The sequence below is a fragment of the Rattus norvegicus genome, chromosome 19 (assembly GCF_021556685.1).
Source record: "Rattus norvegicus strain SHRSP/BbbUtx chromosome 19, alternate assembly SHRSP_T2T, whole genome shotgun sequence".
Classification (NCBI taxonomy): Eukaryota; Metazoa; Chordata; class Mammalia; order Rodentia; family Muridae; genus Rattus; species Rattus norvegicus.
In genome coordinates this window covers 18,569,348-18,590,144 of record NC_141552.1, presented here as the reverse complement: position 1 = coordinate 18,590,144, position 20,797 = coordinate 18,569,348, and the positions used below count along the sequence as shown (strand labels likewise).

The following is a 20,797-nucleotide window of genomic DNA, read 5'->3' as shown; positions in this document are numbered from 1 at the left end:
TCCAGCTATACCTCTCTTGGGCATATAACCAAAAGATGCCCCAACATATAACAAAGACACATGCTCCACTATGTTCATAGCAGCCTTATTTATAATAGCCAGAAGCTGGAAAGAACCCAGATGCCCTTAAAGAGAGGAATGGATACAGAAAATGTGGTACGTCTACACAATGTATATTAATCAGCTATCAAAAACAATGACTTTATGAAATTCATAGGCAAATGGATGGAACTGGAAAATATCATCCTGTGTGAGGTAACCCAATCACAGAAAAACTCACATGGTATGCACTCATTGATAAGTGGATATTAGCCCAAATGCTCGAATTACCCTAGATGCACAGAACACATGAAAATCAAGAAGGATGACCAAAATGCAGATGCTTCACTCCTTCTTTAAAAGGGGAACAAGAATACCCTTGGCAGGGAATAGGGAGGCAAAGTTTAGAACAGAGGCAGAAGGAACATCCATTCACAGCCTGCCCCACATGTGGCCCATACCTATACAGATATTAGGTAAGATGGATGAAGCAAAGAAGTGCAAGCCGACAGGAACTGGATGTAGATCTCTCCTGAGAGACACAGCCAGAATACAGCAAATACGTAGCCAAATGCCATCATTAAACCACTGAACTGAGAACTGGGCCCCCGTTGATGTAATCAGAGAAAGGACTGGAAGAGCTTGAAGGGGGTTGAGACCCCATATGAACAAGAATTCCAACCAACCAGAGCTTCCAGGGACTAAGCCACTACCCAAAGAGTATACATGGACTGACGGTGGACTCCAACTGCATACGTAGCAATGAATAGCCTAGTAAGAACACCAGCGGAAAGGGAAACCCTTGGTCCTGCCAAGACTGAACCCCCAGTGATCATGATTGTTGGGGGGAGGGCGGTTATCGGGGAAGGATGGGGAGGGGATCACCCAAATAGAAGGGGAGGGGAAAGGGTTGAGGGATGTTGGCCTGGAAATCGGGAAGGGGAATAACAATCGAAATGTAAATAAGAAATACTCAAGTTAATAAAGATGAAAAAAATAAAAAGAAAAAAGAAGGTGTGGTCCAGATAAGAGGTGGGCCTTTCCATCTCAAAAGATCTGAATTAAAGATTTATCTTCTTTTTTTTTTTTTCTTTTCTTTTTTTTGGAGCTGGGGACCGAACCCAGGGCCTTGGGCTTCCTACGTAAGCCCTCTACCACTGAGCTAAATCCCCAGCCCCAAGATTTATCTTCTGATCTCCAAGATTTGGATTACAAGTAGGTCTTCTTGCTTCAGAAAATTTAATTAAGAAAAAAAATCCAATGGTGCTTATGCCTTTAGCCTCAGCATCCAGGAGGTAGAGTCAGGTGGATCTCTGAGTTCAAGGCCAGCCTGGTCTACAGTATGAATTCCAGGACAGCCAGAGCTACACAGGGAAACCCTGTCTCAAAAAAACCAAAGAAGAGGAGGAGGACCAAGAGGAGGGGGTTGAAGAGAGGAAAACAGAAAGAAGGAAGGAGAGAGAGAGAGAGGGGGAGAGAGAGAGAGAGAGAGAGAGAGAGATCAATCCCCCTCACAGGGCATCAAGCCATTTGGCATTAGTTAATTCCAGGTACACTCAAGTTGACAACCAAGAACAGCAATCCCATTACCCGTGGTTGTGATCTCACCCTGGTAGGCTCCTGAGTAGGAGGCTGAAGCAGGAGAATTGCCATAAGTCTGATGCCAGCATGAACTACACACGTGTTCCAAGCCAAGCCAATCTCAGCTACAGTTTGAGATTCTGTCTGAAAAATATGAAAGAGAAAGAAAACATAATTTCCTAGAGCAGTGTTTCTCAACCTTCCTATGGCCTCAACCCTTTAGAACAGTTCCTCAAGCTGTGGTGACCCCAACTACAAATTATTTTGTCGCTACTTCTCAACTGTAAATTTGCTACTGTAATGAATCTTTATTGTAGTGTAAACTATCTGATAGGAGACCCTGTGTGGGTCACGACCCCCAGGCTGAGGGCCTCTGCCCTAGAGGTGGTCTTGGCCTAGTTTATATAGTTCATATTATAATGGGCTCTCTCAGCGTTTGAAGGTCAAGTATATTCACTTGTAACATCAAAACTTAAAAATTCAGTTGAGCTGCTGGCTGGTACTGTGTGACATCCCCCAGAATACCTTTGCCATTTTGTTCCATGCCTGCCAGCCATTTCATATTGTTGCTGTAACAAGCCTGCTATCACTGACGAGGAGAAGGGACTTGGCTCAAGGACATGCTGACCACACACCTTGTTTTGTTCTGAATGTTCTGTATGCGGTTTGCTATTCTAGAGAAATTCTACACCTGAAGGAGTGGTTCCCTGAAGTGGACACAGGTGAAAGGCTAAGGCAGATGTGTGAAGGAATGTTTCACTGAGGCAGATGCAGGTAAAAGGATGTTCTGCTAACGCACGCATGTGAAAGGACATGTGATGAAGGGTTCTGCACTAAGGACACACATGCATTGGTCTGCCTTGCATTCTGTAGTTGAGCTGCATTTGTTGGGACTTCATAGAACCACAGCAAAAACCCTTCTGGTGGGCTGTGTGGTTTCTCGCTGTTTCCTTGGGCTCGGGCTGATGGGCAGAGTGATGTCAGCTGAGACAGACACATGTGCTGACGCAGGACACACGCTGAGGCCAGGCCCATGGAGGACACGGGATATTGAGAGGGAGTTTGGATAGAGTTATGCTTGCGTAGCTTGTTGGTCTGGGGTCTCTGCTGATCTCTGCTCGCCTGAGAGCTGCTCTTACTGACTGTGTAGCATCTTGACTGTTTTTGTTCCCCTTGGACAGCCCTCAGGACCAGGCTCTCCTCTCCCTTAACCATGGCTGCTGTCCTCTTCCTCTCTCCTCTTCATCACACATGTTCTTCCTTTATTCTCTGGCAGCTTCTTCCTCCTCCTTCCCTCCTCATGATCCTCTCTAGCAAAGCCCTCAAAGCTCCCCTCCCCCATCTCTCTGCTGTGCAGCTGTTGGCTGTTGGCTTCTTTATAATCACAGTTAACTGGGAGCAGGGTCAGTTATTTGGGGTTAACCAGTCTTGAGTTCTACAAATTAGCATTAAAACACAAGCAGCATTAGGCCAATCCACTACAGGAGTTTTTGTTTGTTTGTTTGGTTGGTTTGGTTTAATTTTCATTTACCTGTTTACTTGTTATTTTATTTTTGGCTATTTTTTATTAATTAGTTATTTTATTTATTTACATTTCAAATATTGTCCTACTTTCCACACTCCCCTCATCAAACCTTACATCCCGTTTCTGCTCAGCTTTGCCTATGTGACAGTGCTCCTGCAGCCACACATATCCATCCCCACCTCACACCTCTAGGATCTGCCTTTGGTGGGGCAATAGGCCTCACCTTGAACCATAGAGCATCCTTGCATACACTTTGGCTGGCAGTTTGGCCCCTAGAAGCTTGGGGATTAGGGAAAGAGGATCTGGTCAGATATTAAAGCCAATGATTGCTGCATTGTCTTCTTTTTCTGGTTGTAGGTGAAATTATGTTTGTGTGCTTCTCTTTTTTGAAATTATTGAGAGATGATTAATTTCTTGGTTTTTCTTGGGTATAGTTTAGTTTATTGTCTTGGAGTTTTCCTCCTATTATCCTCTTTTGTGCTTTCTTAGAGAAAAGTATTGTTTATATTTGGTTTTGTAGGGTTCAGGATTGAGCTCAGTGGTAGAATGCTTACCTGGCAATCTCAAGGCCCTGGGCTCGGTCCTCCGCTCCGGAAAAAAAAAAATATTCATTAAATTTGTTTTGACAAGAAATATCTTGGTTTCTCCATTTATGGTGATTGAGGATTATGCTGGATATAGGAGCCTGGGTCTGCATTACATCTGCCCAAGATTTTCTGACCTTTAGAGTCTCTGTTGAGAAGTCTGGTGTAATTCAGATACGTCTGAATTTTTTTTGTTACTGGATGTTTATACTGAAAGAACCCCAAATTTGGGGAGACTCTCGCTCCAGTCTCCTTATGGCTTGCCCCAGGAAACACGCATAGCCGATCTTGATGTAACAACAAGAGATAGCTTTATTAACAAGATCTCGGGCCGACATGTATCTCACGGAGCCGACCTCGAGCCTCTAAAGGCAGGGGTTTATATAGGGAAAGCCAGGGGATTTCGCGCTTTTACACATGATTGGCTGATTCAAATGGTACACAGTTACTTTTAGTGCGGAGTTACATCAGCAAAGAATACGTGTAATCTAGCATCTCAGCAATGTGGGTAGGGTGACTCATCTCACTCAGCAGGGGGATGACTCATCCTCAGGGAGTGAAGGAAGGGGAGGGGGTGGCTCCAGATGGCCAGTGTCCTTGGGGGCTGATAGCCGGGTCGGTGAACCCTATCTCAAATTCTCTCATGCATGTCAGCAATTTGTTTGTGACTGACTTTTTGAAATTTAGCTCTTCAATACCTTACCCCTTTTAATGTTCTTTCTTTGATCTGTGCATTTAGTGTTTTAATTATTGTGTGAATGGAGGAATTCTTTCTGGTATAATTAATTTGATGTTCTGTAAGCTTGTTGTAACTTTATGGTCTTTTCTTTCTTTACCTTATGGAAGTTTTCTGCTATGATTTGTTGAAGGTGTTTACTGGACCTATGAACTAGAAATCTTAATTCTCTTCACTATCTATTATCCTTAGGTTTCGACATTTAATTGTGTCCTGAAATTCATTGATGTTTGGATTCAATAAACCATACATGTTTATCTGAGATGGGTGTTTTGTGCTTTGTGGGTGACCTCCTTTACCCCAACTGTTCTATTTAGTAGCACGTTGGATAATGAGACATGGTCAGCAATGGTGACCTCTTCCCATAAACTATATGAAAATAGGGAGGGGAATTGATGTGTGTCAAGTATCAGTAGTCTCCTGGGTGGTTTTGGTTCCCGGTTGGCCACATGCAACAGTTTCAAAAGCCCAGGTTTGATGTTCCTTGGGATTCCCATGATGATGTACTCAGACAGGACAGAAAAAAGACCAGAATACACATGAGAGAACTTGATTTCTATAATAGAGAGAACATTACTAAGTTATGTTACAAAATATTAGATCACACGGTGATCTCTATGAATGTATTATTTAGTGAAAAACTAGTGTGTGGTATAGCATTGCCATGGCACAGACATTTAAAGAAAAAGTTGTTTGTTTACTGCAAACATGGACTTTATTACCATATGACTCACCTACTACACACCTTCATTGCAAAGGTAAAACGTGCACTTAGGTCCAGAGGAGATCAAGGCATATCTTGAAAGGAAATGAAGATGACTAATGCAATGGAAAGTCTTTGAATTGAAGGATTTTTAAGAAAGTGTGCAGAGGGAACAGGAATGTTCTTTTTCTGTGGGGTCAGTGAATTAGGAAGGACAGTTGGGAGCTTTACTTGACTTCAGCATCTGATTCCTGAGACTTCATTGGTAAACTTAATGTCTGGAATTTTGTGTTGTAAAACAACACATTGGCTCTGCAGCTTTTGGGAAGGCCCATGGACAGAGAGATCACACCCGCTGGGAACCATTTGTGTGGCCATCACATTTTGGAAAGACAATTGAGAAGTCCTCAAGGAGAAAATAATGAAAAACTAAATGTCTTCACAGGAATTACCTCAATTCTGACTATGATTTTTTTCATATTAGTAATTTATACTTGATTTTTTTTTTTAATTTTAAACAAGAGCCTTCGGGTTTAATCTGAGGTGGTCGTAGAGTCACAAAATGCTTACAATACCTGTATGGCACCGGTGTCGTCTCCGTCTCCATCCTGCAGATAGGAGAGACACCACGGAGTTCTTCTCAAAGCAGTTTATTCAGGAACCTTTCTTTCTGCATGCAAGCAGCAATCTTCTACCCCCAAGGACACTCCCTACTAAAAAACCAGTAACCACGCCCCATCAGTGCAGTCTACATAGTCTCAGTTCATAGGTCCACGCCAAATGGCCTGATCTTGTGTCATGGTGCGCCTGCGCAGCTCTCACGATGGGCGTGGCTTACTTTTGGATGTATGAGGAAGTCAGGTGCTAGTCATAAGACTTGGCAGCAGTCCCGGGCGCCATCTTGGGATTGCCGCCACACCCGCTCCCCACAACCCGGGATCTAACACTATGGGGCTAGAGATTCTTCTTTTAAATGCATCACCATGAACAAATTCCATTTAACCAGCAGGTGTCCATGCCAGGCAGACACTGAGCAGGTTGTATGTTCTGTTAATCTCCACAACAACCCAATTCAGCAGAAACACGTCCATTTTACAGGTGAAGAAACCACAGCTCAAAGCAAATGAGTATCAGGGTCCCCTCAGTCTCACTGGCTGTCACTCAGACCCACATCCTTCTCTGTACAGGGAAGCCATGGGCCTGAGGTGGGCTGTGCAAGCTGACTCTGCTGAGATGATCAATGCTATTCTTGACCCTGGGAGAATTTAAGACAAGGTGACCCACAGACTCCTGGGATAGATTCTGCCTCTGGGTTCTAGGGTAGGACACAGTATCACTTGCCATGGGTCTCTACTCATCTGAGGAGTCTGTTCCCATCTGTCAGCTTCTATGGCAGTGGTTCAAATCTCTCCTAATGATGTAACCCTTTAATACAGATCTTCATGCTGTGGTCACCCCCACCATAAAATTATTTCATTGCGACTTTGTAACTAATATTGCTGTTCTTGTAAGTCATAATATGCAACATATCTGATAGGCAAAGTATCAGAAAAAAAGGGCCTGGGAAGGGGTCTCGACCCACAGGTTGAGAAACATTGCTCTGTGAAATACTTTTAAAGTAAGGCCTTCTTCTCAGGAGAACCCAGAACAGTTATCAGAAAGAGATGCCCTGAACTAGTTACATGTTTTAGCAGGCCTTAAGGACAACAGAGATTCCTGGCTAAAGGCACAATCTGAAATCACTGTCCCCAGGACATTTCTTGCCTCAGGTTTTCCCCATAACAATGTGAGTCTGCTTGAACATGTCTGTCCAGGAAGCCAGTCCCTGTAGACTGTTATACAGACAGAATGCTAAAGTCAAGAATGGTTTCCCTCTGACGGCCCATAGTCACTTCTCTAGAAGTAAGTTCAAGTCCCCTGTGTGTAAAGTCACATAGCGTGTGAGACTTGAAATGTCATCCGTTTGAGTTGACAAAAAACAATTCTCACTTCAGATTTACAGCTGACCAACAGTTATTTTCAGGAGAACACAGAGGGTGGCCAGGCCTGCAGAGTCAGATCCCCTCCCTGCTTGGGACAATCCCACCCACAGTAGACTTCTGCTTCTCCTAACAGTGTTATCAGAAAATGTGACCTTAAGGTTCTGAAGTACACAATATGCACAAACCCTAAAGATGTTAGATGGCCAATATGGGGCTTTTCTCTGCTTTAAGATCATTCTGGCCTCTCCTCTCCCCTGGACTGCATTCTGTTCTCTCTGGTCCGTTGATCTTTAAGTACCTGGGTTCACCTCAAGGCCTGGGTGGGGAGGAGGACCTTTTCTTGTAGGAATGAGCATGGATCAAGAATGTATCCCCACTGTGACTGGGCAACAAAGTACCAGAAAATCTTCTCCAATCACAGAACTGGGTCATGTGGGAGCCACCACTGTTTCAAAGGGACAGCTGGTTGCTTTCTCCTGGAAGAAGCACTTGGGGGTTGACTGTCACTTCTGAACCTTCTGTTCTAAGTCACATCTCAGAAGGGGCACTTTGCTCTAAGTCCTTTGGGGGACTCACCCAGCACTGGGGCTGGAGGATCCTATGGTGTTGCAGCTCTAAGCTGGGAGGGGGAGCTCGCACACTGACTTGAAGAAGCCTGTTTTCACAGCTGATCTATGTCTGAGGAACAGGTGCTTTTAAAGAAGCATGTGAAAGCATCTCCTGCAGGAGAGCCCAGTCTGCAGGGAAAGTCACACAGGACATCGAAAAGTGGATTCCCACCTTCCACAGGGTGGGTGAACCAGGGAGGGCACTGGATGGTCAGAGAGTTTGAGAAAAGCCTGAATTTTCTGAAAGACTTCCAGCACTTTACATCCCACCACTATCCCAGGCTCACATGTAAGGCTCAGCAAAGAGCGCCACCTGCTGGGGTTCCTGAAAACAAAACTTGGAGTGGAGAACTGTGGAATACACCTCTGGGTAGGGGGAGATGCACGACTCCAGGGCCAGGCCTGGGGTCTGTCCCTTTGGGTCTCCTTGCTTCCCAGAGGCTCTGAGTGCAGGGCCAGGGAGCCCAAATCTCAAATTCTTTGGCCTAAGTAGTGAGAGTCAACAGGACAGGGCAAGGCAGGGCAGGGATGGGCAAAGGAGGGCCAGGCACAGGAAAGCCAAGCCCAGCCAGCCAGTGGATAGGCTCTGGGCATGAGGGACTGGGGACAGCAGGACCGACCCTCACTCTCCAGGCTGGGCATGGCACCCCAGCAGGGATGTGGAGAGTCCTGGAACCGACAGCCCCTTGTCCTCTGGCTGCATCTGGCAGTGCATGGGGGGCTAGAAGTCAGAGAGGCTCCTGGGATCCCCCGATTTCCTAATCTCATTGTGCTCACAAGAACACTATTAATCTTCTACAAAATTACAGAGCAGGCTGTATGAAGACTCTCAGCTGACAATGTGGACATAAATTATGAGTATGTGTAGCAAGACCCTGGCCACTTCCAGGTTCTTAGATAGTAACTGAGAACCTCAAACACGGTAGTGATGTGATAGTGTGGGGTGAATCTAGTGACAACTAGTTTCTATTGTGACACAGATGACACTTTTTGTGTCATGGTCAGCTTATAATGAATGACTAGACCTAAGCTTGAGAATAAGCAAAGACTACATTAGTTCTCTAGGTGCTGAGCTTTTAAAAGCCCTGGGGTGACAGCAAGCTTTTGTGGACATTCTGGATTGGTCCTTCTGTACTTTAACTCTGTGAGTCGCCTCCACTCTCAGTAAGTTAGTTCAATTCCATAAATTGGAAATCTGTCACCTGGAAAAAATACATTCTCAATACGATCCCAGATTGGCCATGGAAAAAGGGTAGCTTGAACTGTCCCACCTAGGTTCTGGGCCTGCACAGGCCTGCTCTCCAAAAGAAACCTGTGTTCACAGCTGCAGGCTGCATTCACTATGGATGCTCTGGAGGTTCCTCCCTAAACTGCTTAGATTAAAATAATTTTCTTGCTAACAATCAAAAAACTCATTATGTCAATCTGGCCTACAAGAAGCTAGTTTCTATTCTGTATTTTATCAGATGTGTATAATACATATAGTCATCATTGATAACAGCTGAAAGTTCTGCTCTAATAGGGACACTAAGTGATGCTGGAGGATGATCCTGACCCACAATGAGCAGTGGGGACACCAGAGCCCTGTAGGGATGCCTGGCAACCTAACACGTTGAGCATGCACAGCTCAGTAAGTTCCCTGTGAACACACATCTCCTGAGATCTCTCTATTTAATTGTAGGTGATCCTGTCCACCTAATACAGCACATCATGTGGAATAACAAAAGCCACCTGCAGGAGCTGTGGTGATGACTCACAGGGTAGAGCATGTGTTGTCTCTCAGAAGAACCACATGGACCCTAACAATTGGGTAAAGCATGTCAGTGATTACATCACAAAGTGTGTGTCGGAGAAACAGCCACATTATCCACACAAAAGACACTATCACACTGGGTACCGCTTGGTGACTTTGAATTCACTTATTAGCCCAGGCTCCATGGAACATGCAGAGATCCATCTCCAGCTGTCAGTTCTAGGTCCACAGGAGGGGACAGAACCCTTGAGTAAGAATGATGGTCTTAAGAGTCAAGAGATAGAATTCAATTTTTATTCATAACAAATACATTTTTACAACAAAACAGGATTAAAATGAATAAAAATATTTAAAAATATTTGAAAGTAAAAATAGTAACAAGAACATATAAATATGAAACAACAAAAAGAAAACTTCAATTAAAATCATAACAAAAATATTTCTAAAAGCATATTCTTAACGAACATTTAGAAGCACAGACGTATTGCTGTTTCTCCTCTGGCACACATAATGAAAGGCGGTCCCCCAAGTTGTCTCTCAAGTGCTGTTTTCTGAGAAGAAAGTAAGACCTCAATCAGTCAGGCTGGCTTAGTGGTATATAAATTTAGAGTCTCTAAGAAATGACAAATTAACTCAGAGTATGAATACTCATCGAAAAAATGTTGTTACCATTCAGGATGTTGGTCATCAGGGACTCCTGAGAAAGCAACTTATTCTTCAGGAAGCTCTCTTACTGGGGTGTGTCCAATTCCAGCTCTCTTGCACTTTCTGAGACCTGGGAGAGGAAGGCAGATTTTCAGACACTGATTTGGTGGGGAAATGCAAGCCAGCTGTCAGAATGCTGCCTTCTACCACCTCAGTTCTATTGAACAGTCGACATGGACATTTTAAGTGATATCATTGTTGCCAACTCTGTGGGCAGGACAAAATCTCCAGAGAGCCTCACAGTAATGTGGGCTGACAATATGGGACCCAGACTTATACCAGTGCAAACCAAGAACAGGGCAATGGGTAGAGACCTCATTGGGTTGCAGGAAGAAAGGAGATGTCCATATGTCACCAAGGTTGAAGCCAGTGACAAGTACTAATTTGACATTTGCACTTGGTTCTTATCCCGGAAAGGTGCTTCCTACACAAGAAGTCGCATGACCACAGAGTGTCATTTGTCAAAGAACCAAGAACTTGTTCAAAACTCTACATAGGATCCAATGTATCACATGGATATGCAATAATATGATATGTTATTCATCTGTCACCATTTCTAGACTGCAGCTTCAAAAAGAGCAGACAAATATGCTTGCACAATAATTCAGTTTCTGAAAAGTGCTTAACTTCCCAGAATACTTGTACATAGGCAGAGCAATGAACAATTCCATTACATGAGGTGGTTGGCTGGTTGTGAGTGTAAATTAGAAAGGTGGTAAGAGAAGCAAAGATGTATCAAATTGGCAAATTTTATCAGATATTGTTAAGCTAACACATCTGCTCGTCCCTACCTGATAATGCTGGTTCTGGCCGTTGATGGTCTTTATCTTTCTTGTTGAAGTCAACCAAATATTTCTGGTTCAGTGCACAATCAAGATGTACCTCCTTGCTCTCCTGCTTCAGTGGGACCAACTTCTTCCTACATGTGTTCTCCATCAGGAGCTGGCTGAGCAGGTTTCTGGAAATACAGTCTGCATAGTAAGATCATGCTGTCCCTTTCTCCCATTCCTACTCCCAAGTCCCACTAACTCTACCAGGTCCCACATACCCATGAAGACTTAATAAAATGCATCTTGATACATATAAGGCTGCTGCACAAACCATAAAGAGTTAATTCGGGGAAGAATAAATTGTTTGCTTGGCCTGACACCAATTAGTGTCCACACCTCTGAGAAAGAACATGGATCTACAAGAAATCCATGAAAGCCCAAAGCATGGGGCCAACATCAATTAGTACTGGGCCAACACCCTCAAAAACGGTCAGTAGAACCAAGAGAAGGTCATGCTAACCATGTGGTCCACGCACTGAGTTTTGTAAAACCTGGTGTGACACCATAGGTCCAGGTCAGCCTAATAACCTTCTGCTGACTTCAATCAGTACTGTTCTATCTAGAGCCTTCTGAAGATGCCTAGACAATCCTGGGATGAGGAACAGTCTTTTATGGAACTGAAAACTGAGTCCTAATGACCCTGGAACACTGATGTGTAAACAGCACAAGAGATAGAACCAGAGCTGAAGACCGTCCAATCCAGAACAAAGAAAGTCAGAAATGGCAATTCCACAGGTGATAGCCTTTCTGACCAGGACTTACCTAGAGAAGGTAATCTCCTTCTTCAGCTTATGGTTGTTCTCATGGACCTCAGTGTTCTCCATCTCTAAGTTGTGCAGAATTGACATGACCGCCTCCTCCATTCTCTCCAGGTCTTCATAATATGGATTTGGCCTGAAGTGTGGCCTGGCCCCAAATGATAGAATACAATGAACATCGGCATTTAGGAATATATGAACGCAGGGTGGGTCCTATATTACCCCAGGCTGCTGCCTGGATCTTCCAGCACTCAGTCCCCTGCCTAGCAAGTACAGAGACTCACCATAAACTCACTGCAATTACAATCTTGCAAAGCCACCAGCTGTCAAGGGCTTTGCAAATGCACACTGGGAACTCACTCTCCCTGACTTTATCCCTGAATTCTTCATTCAGACTACAAGTTATGCTTTTAAATAAATGGAAGCAGATGAGTCCATTTTCAATCTCACTCCTCAGGAAGGGTCAGGTTCTGAATCTCCTCTATATGGGAGCTGAGGTTTAGCACAGGGTGGTTAGGGAGGCACAGCTTTCTAGAACCCAAAACCTTAATAGGTTAAGAAGGTGACCTTGCAGACCCAGGAATGAAACATGAGCATTTGGAGCGATTCATACCTGTTCTTCATGGATCTCTCTGTCAGAAACCTCAGGCGATCTCTCAGGTCATTTCTCTCCTCGGTAATGAGCTGCAGCTCTTTAATCAGCCTCTCCTTTTCCTTCTTGGCCTGCTTCTCCCTTAGTTCAGTGCCAGGGGATGATGTTTCTCTCCCAGCATCTGTAGGTAGAAGAACACAAGTGAACCTGCATGGGGAGAATGCATAGAGTGTTCATAGACCTCAGTGAGGCCTAAACAGGAGAACAAGCCTGGAACCCAGTGTCAATGCTAGGCGATTGGTCTATGCTTAAGAGGCCTCCTCAGTGGATTTCAGTTCTCCCACTACTCTATAGAGACCAAGAGATGTAAGCAGCCAGGTGTTCCCTATGCCGGACATCACGTGCTTACATGGACCACGGAGATGGCTTCTCCAGGATTATCATCAGCTGAACAGGGTACAGCTTGGTTTCAGGACCCTCACCACTGTGGGTTCAGAACTCAGATGATAAATTGACCATCCACAAGACTTGAGTGATTGGAGACACTCAGATGTCCTACCCTGATACTCTAAGCCAACAACTTTGGATTTAAAACGCATTTCCAGGGAGGATATGTTCAACAGACTTATCAATGTCCCTATGTGAAATACCAAATGCCCCAGAAGTGCGAATAGGTTACAGGCTGAATCTTGGTCTACACGTTCCAAATAGTTTTGGTATTGTAGAAAAATTTTTGTAACATACAACCTCTAATATATAAAGCAAACAATGACCCTGCCAGTTAGAAGAAATCAGAGAAGGTCTAAGAACATAAGGTTATTGCCTGGAGCACAATCTCTCCCTGTTACTACTGTCAGATACCCACTGTATTTAAAGAAGCAATGATAGTGAAATACATTGCTGTCCTGTCTAAACTCAGAAAAGGTGGACCCTCCATGACTACTGATGGTGTTATCATATCAATGTAACAGAACAAATGAACTGAAAAGTAAAGACCAGAAGTTCACAGTATAATAGCATTGGCCTTACCATATCCTCCCAGTGGGGATGGGGAAACTAAAGTTCTGAAATCCTTGACTTTAAGGAATTGTGATATTCATGGAAATTCAATTCCTTTTCAGATGCTCCAGTTGTTGTGGCCCATTGCTAGAAAGGTCAGCTTAAGCCTGCAGCCACCCTGGCAGGAAGCTCAAAATATACTGCCCAGAACTTACTCCACATTCCCCAGAAGTGCTGTCTTTGTCCATCATTACTTTGAGACGGAAGGCCAGACTCCTTCACTCTAGTCTCTCCACAATCGACGTTCCCCCTCCCAAAACGCTTGCGAAGACAGGAAAACATGTCTTAGCTAGTAACCGCCAGACACAGACTGAGAGAAACTAGGGCACTGGTTGTCACTACAACACTGGTGACATCACAGAGGATGCCAGAACTCTCTAGGAGACAATAGAATGTCCAAGAAGGGACAGCAGATGTCATGGGGAGCAGACTTTCCCTCCCTGCTAATGTTCTCCCTGTACTGAGCATAAGCAGAGGTGCCCTTTCCAGGAGCCTTTCCTGGGGCAGAGCCACTGAGCATCTCCTGCTTCCAAAGCCAAATTTTCCTCAAGGCTTGATTATAAAAAACCTTAGTAATTCCTAAGCATCTAAATGAATGTTTCCTGTCAAATCTTGCCCCAAAATGTCTCATCCTAACTCAAATTGTCCTCATTCACCAATGTTAGCCATTAAAACTTCCTGAGATTTCATACCAGCTTGAATATGCACTCAAAAGTTCTCCTGTCTCATTCTGTACAGGTGCTTTATATCACATCAAGAAATAGTCTGCATGGTAGGTTACAACATGGGCGTGTGTTAGGGGAACACTCATGAAGTCATGTGCTTAGCAGTCGACAATTGCCAGAAAATTCCTTAGGAGAAGGAGTTGAAGTCTTTATGGTGCTAGGAAATGTGTGGAGACCAGTTGGAAGAGGAAAGTGCAATATTGGAAACACCAGTGAAGGGAACCTCATGCTGCTTGTGGGGTTCTGCTCGTTGCACCAACGTCACCAAAGGAGCACTGCTCACAGGCCTGAGTAAGATATACCATGAGCTTTTATCAGAAAAATAAAATACACAAGAGATATAGAGGGTGGCACAGAAACGTCTAAAATGAGGCTATACACATCATTAAGTGGATAGAGCAAGGTCCCAGCACCTGTACACTGGGAAATGGCCACCCCACCAAACACAAAAGCATCTATCATAGTCAAAAATGAATACTTTATAGAATGCACCCACTAACACTGATTGATCACATCCGTAGTTCAAATTTTGGGGGAAAATTCATGGCCTTAACTATCTTTGTCTCAACTTATATAGCAAAAAATAAGAAAGAATGAGAAAAGAAAAAGTCAAAACTAAAAGCTCAAGCTTCTCATATGAGGATTGCAGGAAGTGTTATATGGGACTCAGTTCTGATTAGGCCATTTTAGATAGAACAGTGCATAGTGACCCTTAATGTGATGGACCCTATATAAAGCTTTTTGCAATATTGGAATTTTAACAAACCTCATCCAGAACGTACGGAAGAGGCACCATGTGATCACCATGTCCTTACTCTGCATCAGGTTATTTTTCTGCATCCTTGATTGTCAGGCATATAACAGCAACAATCTGAAATAGCTGGTAGACATGGAAAAACATGGGTAAAACTATAGTTGTGGGTTACACACCTCAACTGTGAAAGGCTAATGCTGTCTGCACAGTCCTTGGAGGCCACTCTTATAAGCCTATTTATTGCAAAGTGAAAGAAGGTTTATCTGAGCTCAAAGTGATCCTGGCCAGCCAGGTAGAGGGCAACATGTGATACTTGAGACCCTGTTTAAATGAGCACAGAAATCCACACTTCATTCAAAGCATCATCTACGAATTCTCGATTATTTACCATTCTCTCCCTACCAGTCGTTCTGTTTGGAATGGTAGAAAACAACTGGAACTGATCTTTCTATTTTAAGGACCTTGATCTCTCTTTTTTTAGGTCCACATTAAGAGTGCATACAAATGGACATCACCATCTGAACATCTTAGTATTATCTACTCTGTATATATAGCATAATACTGTGCCTATGACAGTCTTAAGCTTCCTTGAGTGTAGTTGCCCCATCAAGAAGTGTGAAGTTCTGAGTTCAAACCCCAGTGATGCTTTAAAGGGACTAGAAGAAAGCCATCAGAGATACTCCACTTCTTTGTCCTTAGATTAAATCAAGTTGACACAATGTGAACCTGGTGGGCTATTTAACCAGCATCTTTCTCCCAACCCCACTTCCACGAGTTCAGTCCATGGCAGAATTCATCCCCCACCATCCTAGATATTTCTTTGTATATTTCTACAGGAGCCAGGTTTCTTCTTTTTAATAGAATTAGTTGTAGTCAATCAACTGCTGCCCTATGTGAGAAATGATTAGTATCTATTGCAACTTACCACAGTGTATTTGTGTATACAAGTACATTATTGGAAATCCAGCATTACTGAGGGATTGGAAACCAGTGCTGTGGCCTTGCCTTTCTGTGCCTCTTCCTGGCTCACAGGCAGCAGGGGGCAGACCTTGAGTTCCTCTTCAGGGACAGAGTGATGTTGAATGGGCACTGAGCAGGCAGAGAAACACAGCTGAGGCAGCTCCTTTCAGTTATCAAACACATCATCTCCTTCCCATCTTAAGGGCTACTCCTGAGGTCTTGCCCCCATACCTACCTTAATAGCAGTGAATTTGTTACACAGCAGCCAGCTCTTTCCTATTGCTCTGTAATACGCCTCCACATCATGGATGCCAAGAAAAACACTAACAAAGAACAAAAAACTCTGACGTTGAACTGTGTGGTGCTGGTCACATACCCTGTTATGTTCTGTATGTTATGAGGTTTGTTAATCTTAACAAGTTCCCCAAGTGTATTCTTCACATAGGAACCAATAGATTCAAGGAAAATAGGAACAATTATGTGTAAAATGGCCTGAGTCAGGGCCCACAGACCGAAGCATTTCCAACACTTGTGCACCAGCCCATGTGGATTTTGCAATGAGCGGGGCCTAGCAATGTCCAGTACACAGTTGTGAGCTGTTGCTCTGGTTGAACTGTATTGGTGTGTGCATTAATAAACTACACCTATTTAAATGAATTCAGTGTCCTGTGGTTTGAATCCAGACCCCTTGACACCAGGTCTTCCCTTCTGCAGCACTCGGGAAAAAGGCTAAGTTTAGGAAAGGTGACGTCTTGTCATAAGTTATGTGACAAGAGGGATGGTGAATGATCCCTTGTGATAAGAATCAAGGTTTCCTCTGTGGTATTTAGGTCTATACTGGCCCTGTGCAACAGCTTCAAGAACCCATTTCTGATTTTCCTTGGGATTCCCGTGATGATGCACTCAGACAGGATTGGAAACAACCAAAACGGTGGTCAGACTTGATTTATAAAATGTAGGTAACATTGCAAACTTATGTTGTAGGATATTTGATCATATTGTCATCCCCAATATTGTGTTATTTACTTAGAAAAATACCTTCTGGCTGTGTAGTTCAGCACTAGCACCAATATTTCACCCTAGAGCTATTTTTGTTTGTTTGTATGTTTGTTTTTTGTTTTTGTTTTTGGATGAACAAGTACTTTCCTATTTTGTGGCCCAGCCCTATCTCTTACTTCTTTGCACAGTCATAGAGAGACCTCAAACATATACTCAGACAAAGCCAGGGGAGTGTATAAAAGGGCCTAAGGCAATACCACATAATGACATTGAAAGTGGGCTCTCTTCTTCATGCACGCCTCCAGCTCTCCTGACATCTACATGAATTATAACTCCTAATGCAGTGTAAATGATGTCTGCGCTATTGCTGAAGGAATCAGGAGAATAACAACTGTAAACATTCCACCATGGATAGAATTTGTGGAAAGAGGCAACTGGCAGCCAATGAGAGGGGTCTACAGTTAAAGGGGCTTGCTGTCAAGTCTGATGAGCTTGACTCAATCCCCAGGACCCACGTGGTAAAAAGGAGAGAACCAAGGGACAAGCTGTCCTCTGGCTTCCACTCATGTGCTTACATGTATGTGAGTATATATGTATATGTCTGTATGTACGTGTGGATATGAATGTGTGTATGCATGTATGTGTATACGTGTATATGTATATGTGTGTATATGTCTGTCTATATGTGTGTATAGGTGTATTTGTATGTGTGTATATGTATTGTATGTGTGTGTATGTGTGTATGTATATGTGTATGTGTGTATGCATGTATGTGTGTATGTGTGTATGTGTGTGTATGTATGTGTGTATGCATGTAGGTGTGTATATATCTGTGCATGAGCATGAATGTGTATAGTCATGTATATGCATGTGTTTTCAGGTACGTGTATTCGTGTTTATGTACGAATGTATGTGTGTATATGTATGTATGGACACACAAACACACACAATGTTAAAACATAAAAAGCTCCTTGGAGTATTCACCGTGCCTGGATAAGTGGTGACCATGTGGGGGAAACACATGTCCATGTAAGCACACCTGTTCACGTGCACTGAGCAATGCCCAGCCTGGTCTTGAGCTCACTACCTGCCCAACGATGAGTTTCTGCCCACCTGGTCTTCTCAGAGCCAGGCGACGATTGTTCCTGCCATTCCAGTTCTGTTCCAGTTTCTCATGCCACAAACCTTCTAGCTTGAATCGCACCTACTGACGCAGGAACCTAACAGCCTCCAACCCAGTGAAGTAAGTAAACTTCTTCCTGACATCCTCAGGCTTGGTGTCCCCCATGAGTCACAGGGAGGAAGGATGGCATGCACCAAGGAGAAGGGCCATGGGCAAGGAAGACAGGATCATAAGTCAGTCATCCCTGACACCAGCAAAGTGTGTGCTTCAGAGCTGGCTCTGCTCACTCTTGTCCCAGTGGCAGGACTTAAGAGTGGTGCATACCTGTCACCCAGCGCTCAGAGACGTCTGATGCATGACAAGCAGGAGTTCATGGCCATCGTAACTAATGGTGAGATCAAAGCCAGCCTGGGCTGCATGAGACTCAGTCTCAAAGCAGGCAAGGAGGAACTTGCTATATTTGAGCAAGGAAGCTGCCATCCTCCTGGGTTCTAAACATTCACTGCAATACAGAAAGATGCTAGGGCTAGTGTGGCAGAAAGTAGGAGACAGAGAAGCCAGGTTAACCCTCACTAATCTTCTCATGCTGTGTGAGCTATGAGTAGATGGTGCCCTATACACTGTGGACAGGATGGTCTCTCAGACAGTTCAGAAAGCCATGGAGGACTCCAGCAATTCTCCACTTGGGTGTCACTTGAGTCTTATATGTGTGTGTTTACAAGCCAAAACATAAAATCCATAGGTGACTGTGTGAATTCAACATGGCCCAGCCATGTGCTGGAATATTATTCAGCCTTACATAGGATTCAGATTCTGATCCTTGAACAGGAATGAGAATGGTAGCCATTCTCCTAAGTCAGACCTCCAGGCAGTGCAAAGACAAACTAACACTGTATGACACCACTGAGGGCTGCAGTGTCACCAGTTATATAAAGACAGAAAGCAGGAAGGTTTACAGAGCCCCAGGGGTGACACGGAGGGGGGAGGTTGGAGGGTAGGTGTGTAAGTGGGACTGAGCCTCAGAGGAATCAGACATGGCTGCAGAATATGCATGTGGTTGCCTCCCATACCTGTGGGTGCTGCCTCCTCAGAAAGGCAAATACAGCAAAAGAAAGGACCAGAGGGGACAGGCTCTGACCTCCTGTAGACACACACAAATGACGTGACAGAATGTGCACACTGCTGACTTGCTGCAGGAGCAGTTGAGCTTCCAGAAGGGTTGAAAGAGGCTGGAAGGGCTGAGCATGGCACTGAGTTCAAGGACATAGCTTTAGGTCCTGGGGAACCTACGGTGCCCAGGCCCCATCCTGCTGATACTGAGGGACACAGCTGACATTCAGGGTGATGGCTGGGCTGGGCTGGGGAATAGGTGTCCACTCTCACCTGCCTCAGCTTGAAGATGCGCTGGGTGAAGTAGGACTGCAACTGCTTGTTGGATTCATTGATGCAAATCTGCTGGAAGCTATTCTGTTCAAAGTCCTCAAATCTGAATATGGCCAAGACACCAATGGGCAAGCACTGGGAGATAAGGTTTGGTTATAGCCGGGGCCTCCTGGAAAGACTAGCCCTCCTGAGAGGAGTTGCAGCAGAGGGGTGTGTTTTCCTGACCAGTTTGGTACCCAGTGTTTTTTACCAAGGGTTCCTTTATTACTTCTTGATGGAACCAGGCCTGCATATATCCAGGAAGCATTGGGGTGGAACCTGGGCTTGGTGCCCACATGCTGGCATCGCTGAGGGTGAAGCCTAGCCTATCACACTTCCAGACACCGAGTACAGATGCCTGGGTTCCTATAGAATGGCGGTTCTTACCGTTCCTAATCCTGTGTCTCTTTATTTCAGTTCCTCATGTTGTGATCCCAACCATAAACTTATTGGAGAGCTACTTCATGAGTGTAACTTTGTTACTGTGAGGAACTGTAATGTAAATGTCTGGTGTGCAGGAGCTCTGATGTAGAACCCACAGATTGAGAGCAGCTGCTGTAGAGGATGAGAGTCCCCTGCCAGCCCTGGTGTTTGCAGAGATCCCCTGGGTTCCTAGTCTCCATGGCTTTCCCAAGGACAGGGTTTATTCTTGGCCGTCTCAGGGCCCGGGACCTCACAGAAACAGCCTCTCCCATGTCCTTCCTGTTGAGGAGAGCGTGTTTGGTCCTCAGCACAGACCAGTCAAACAGGGCGCTGTATAGACACTTGGCCAGGGGTCTCCTGCAGTTATGGCCTCTGGACAGAGGGGTTTCTTACCTGGGGTGGGGCAACCATGCCAGGTACAGGCAGTGATGCTCAGAGTCAAGACCTAGTTTTGTCTTATTTTCATAGACAAAGTTGCCCAGGCTGGCCTCGAACTTGCCATGTAGCCAAGGATAATTAAACAACTGATCCTACTTCCTCTACCCCCCATGGCCTGGCATTGCAGATGAGTGTCACCAGAGCTGGCTTGTCACAGCTGCTATACGGCTCTAAGTCAGGGGCCTCATGTGCAGGAGTGTTATGACTGTGCCATCCCCACACTGCAACCAGGGTTTTCACCTTTCTCCTGCTGAAGTCTGCTTAATCCTACCCTGGACCCAGGACACAGCAGCTGTGGGAGACTCAAAGCCTGGGGCTTCAGCACAGCATGGGTACTCAGCATGGCATGCAGCCTACAGGGCTGTGAAAAAGCCAAGGAAGTGCTTCTCAGCTCACCCCCTGTAGGAGTGTCTAGTCCATCCTTCTCTCCATGGACGCAGACATCTGCTTCCAACTGCCCGACATGTCCCTCGGGTTTTGAGTTTCCTGGATGCCATG

General features: G+C 44.7%; 1 protein-coding gene across 1 annotated transcript; it reads right to left on the bottom strand.

The window, feature by feature from the left end:
• Window positions 1-9,791: 9,791 nt before the first annotated feature.
• Window positions 9,792-13,715, bottom strand: LOC147998969 (disks large homolog 5-like). Its single transcript, XM_087595718.1, has 6 exons — window positions 13,611-13,715; window positions 12,418-12,577; window positions 11,809-11,952; window positions 11,008-11,174; window positions 10,181-10,286; window positions 9,792-10,062 (listed from the first exon to the last, which is right to left on the bottom strand). The coding sequence occupies exons 1-5, from the start codon at window positions 13,615-13,617 to the stop codon at window positions 10,222-10,224; spliced, it is 543 nt and encodes a 180-aa protein (XP_087451844.1). The 5' UTR covers window positions 13,618-13,715; the 3' UTR covers window positions 9,792-10,062; window positions 10,181-10,221.
• Between the last annotated feature and the right edge of the window lie 7,082 nt (window positions 13,716-20,797).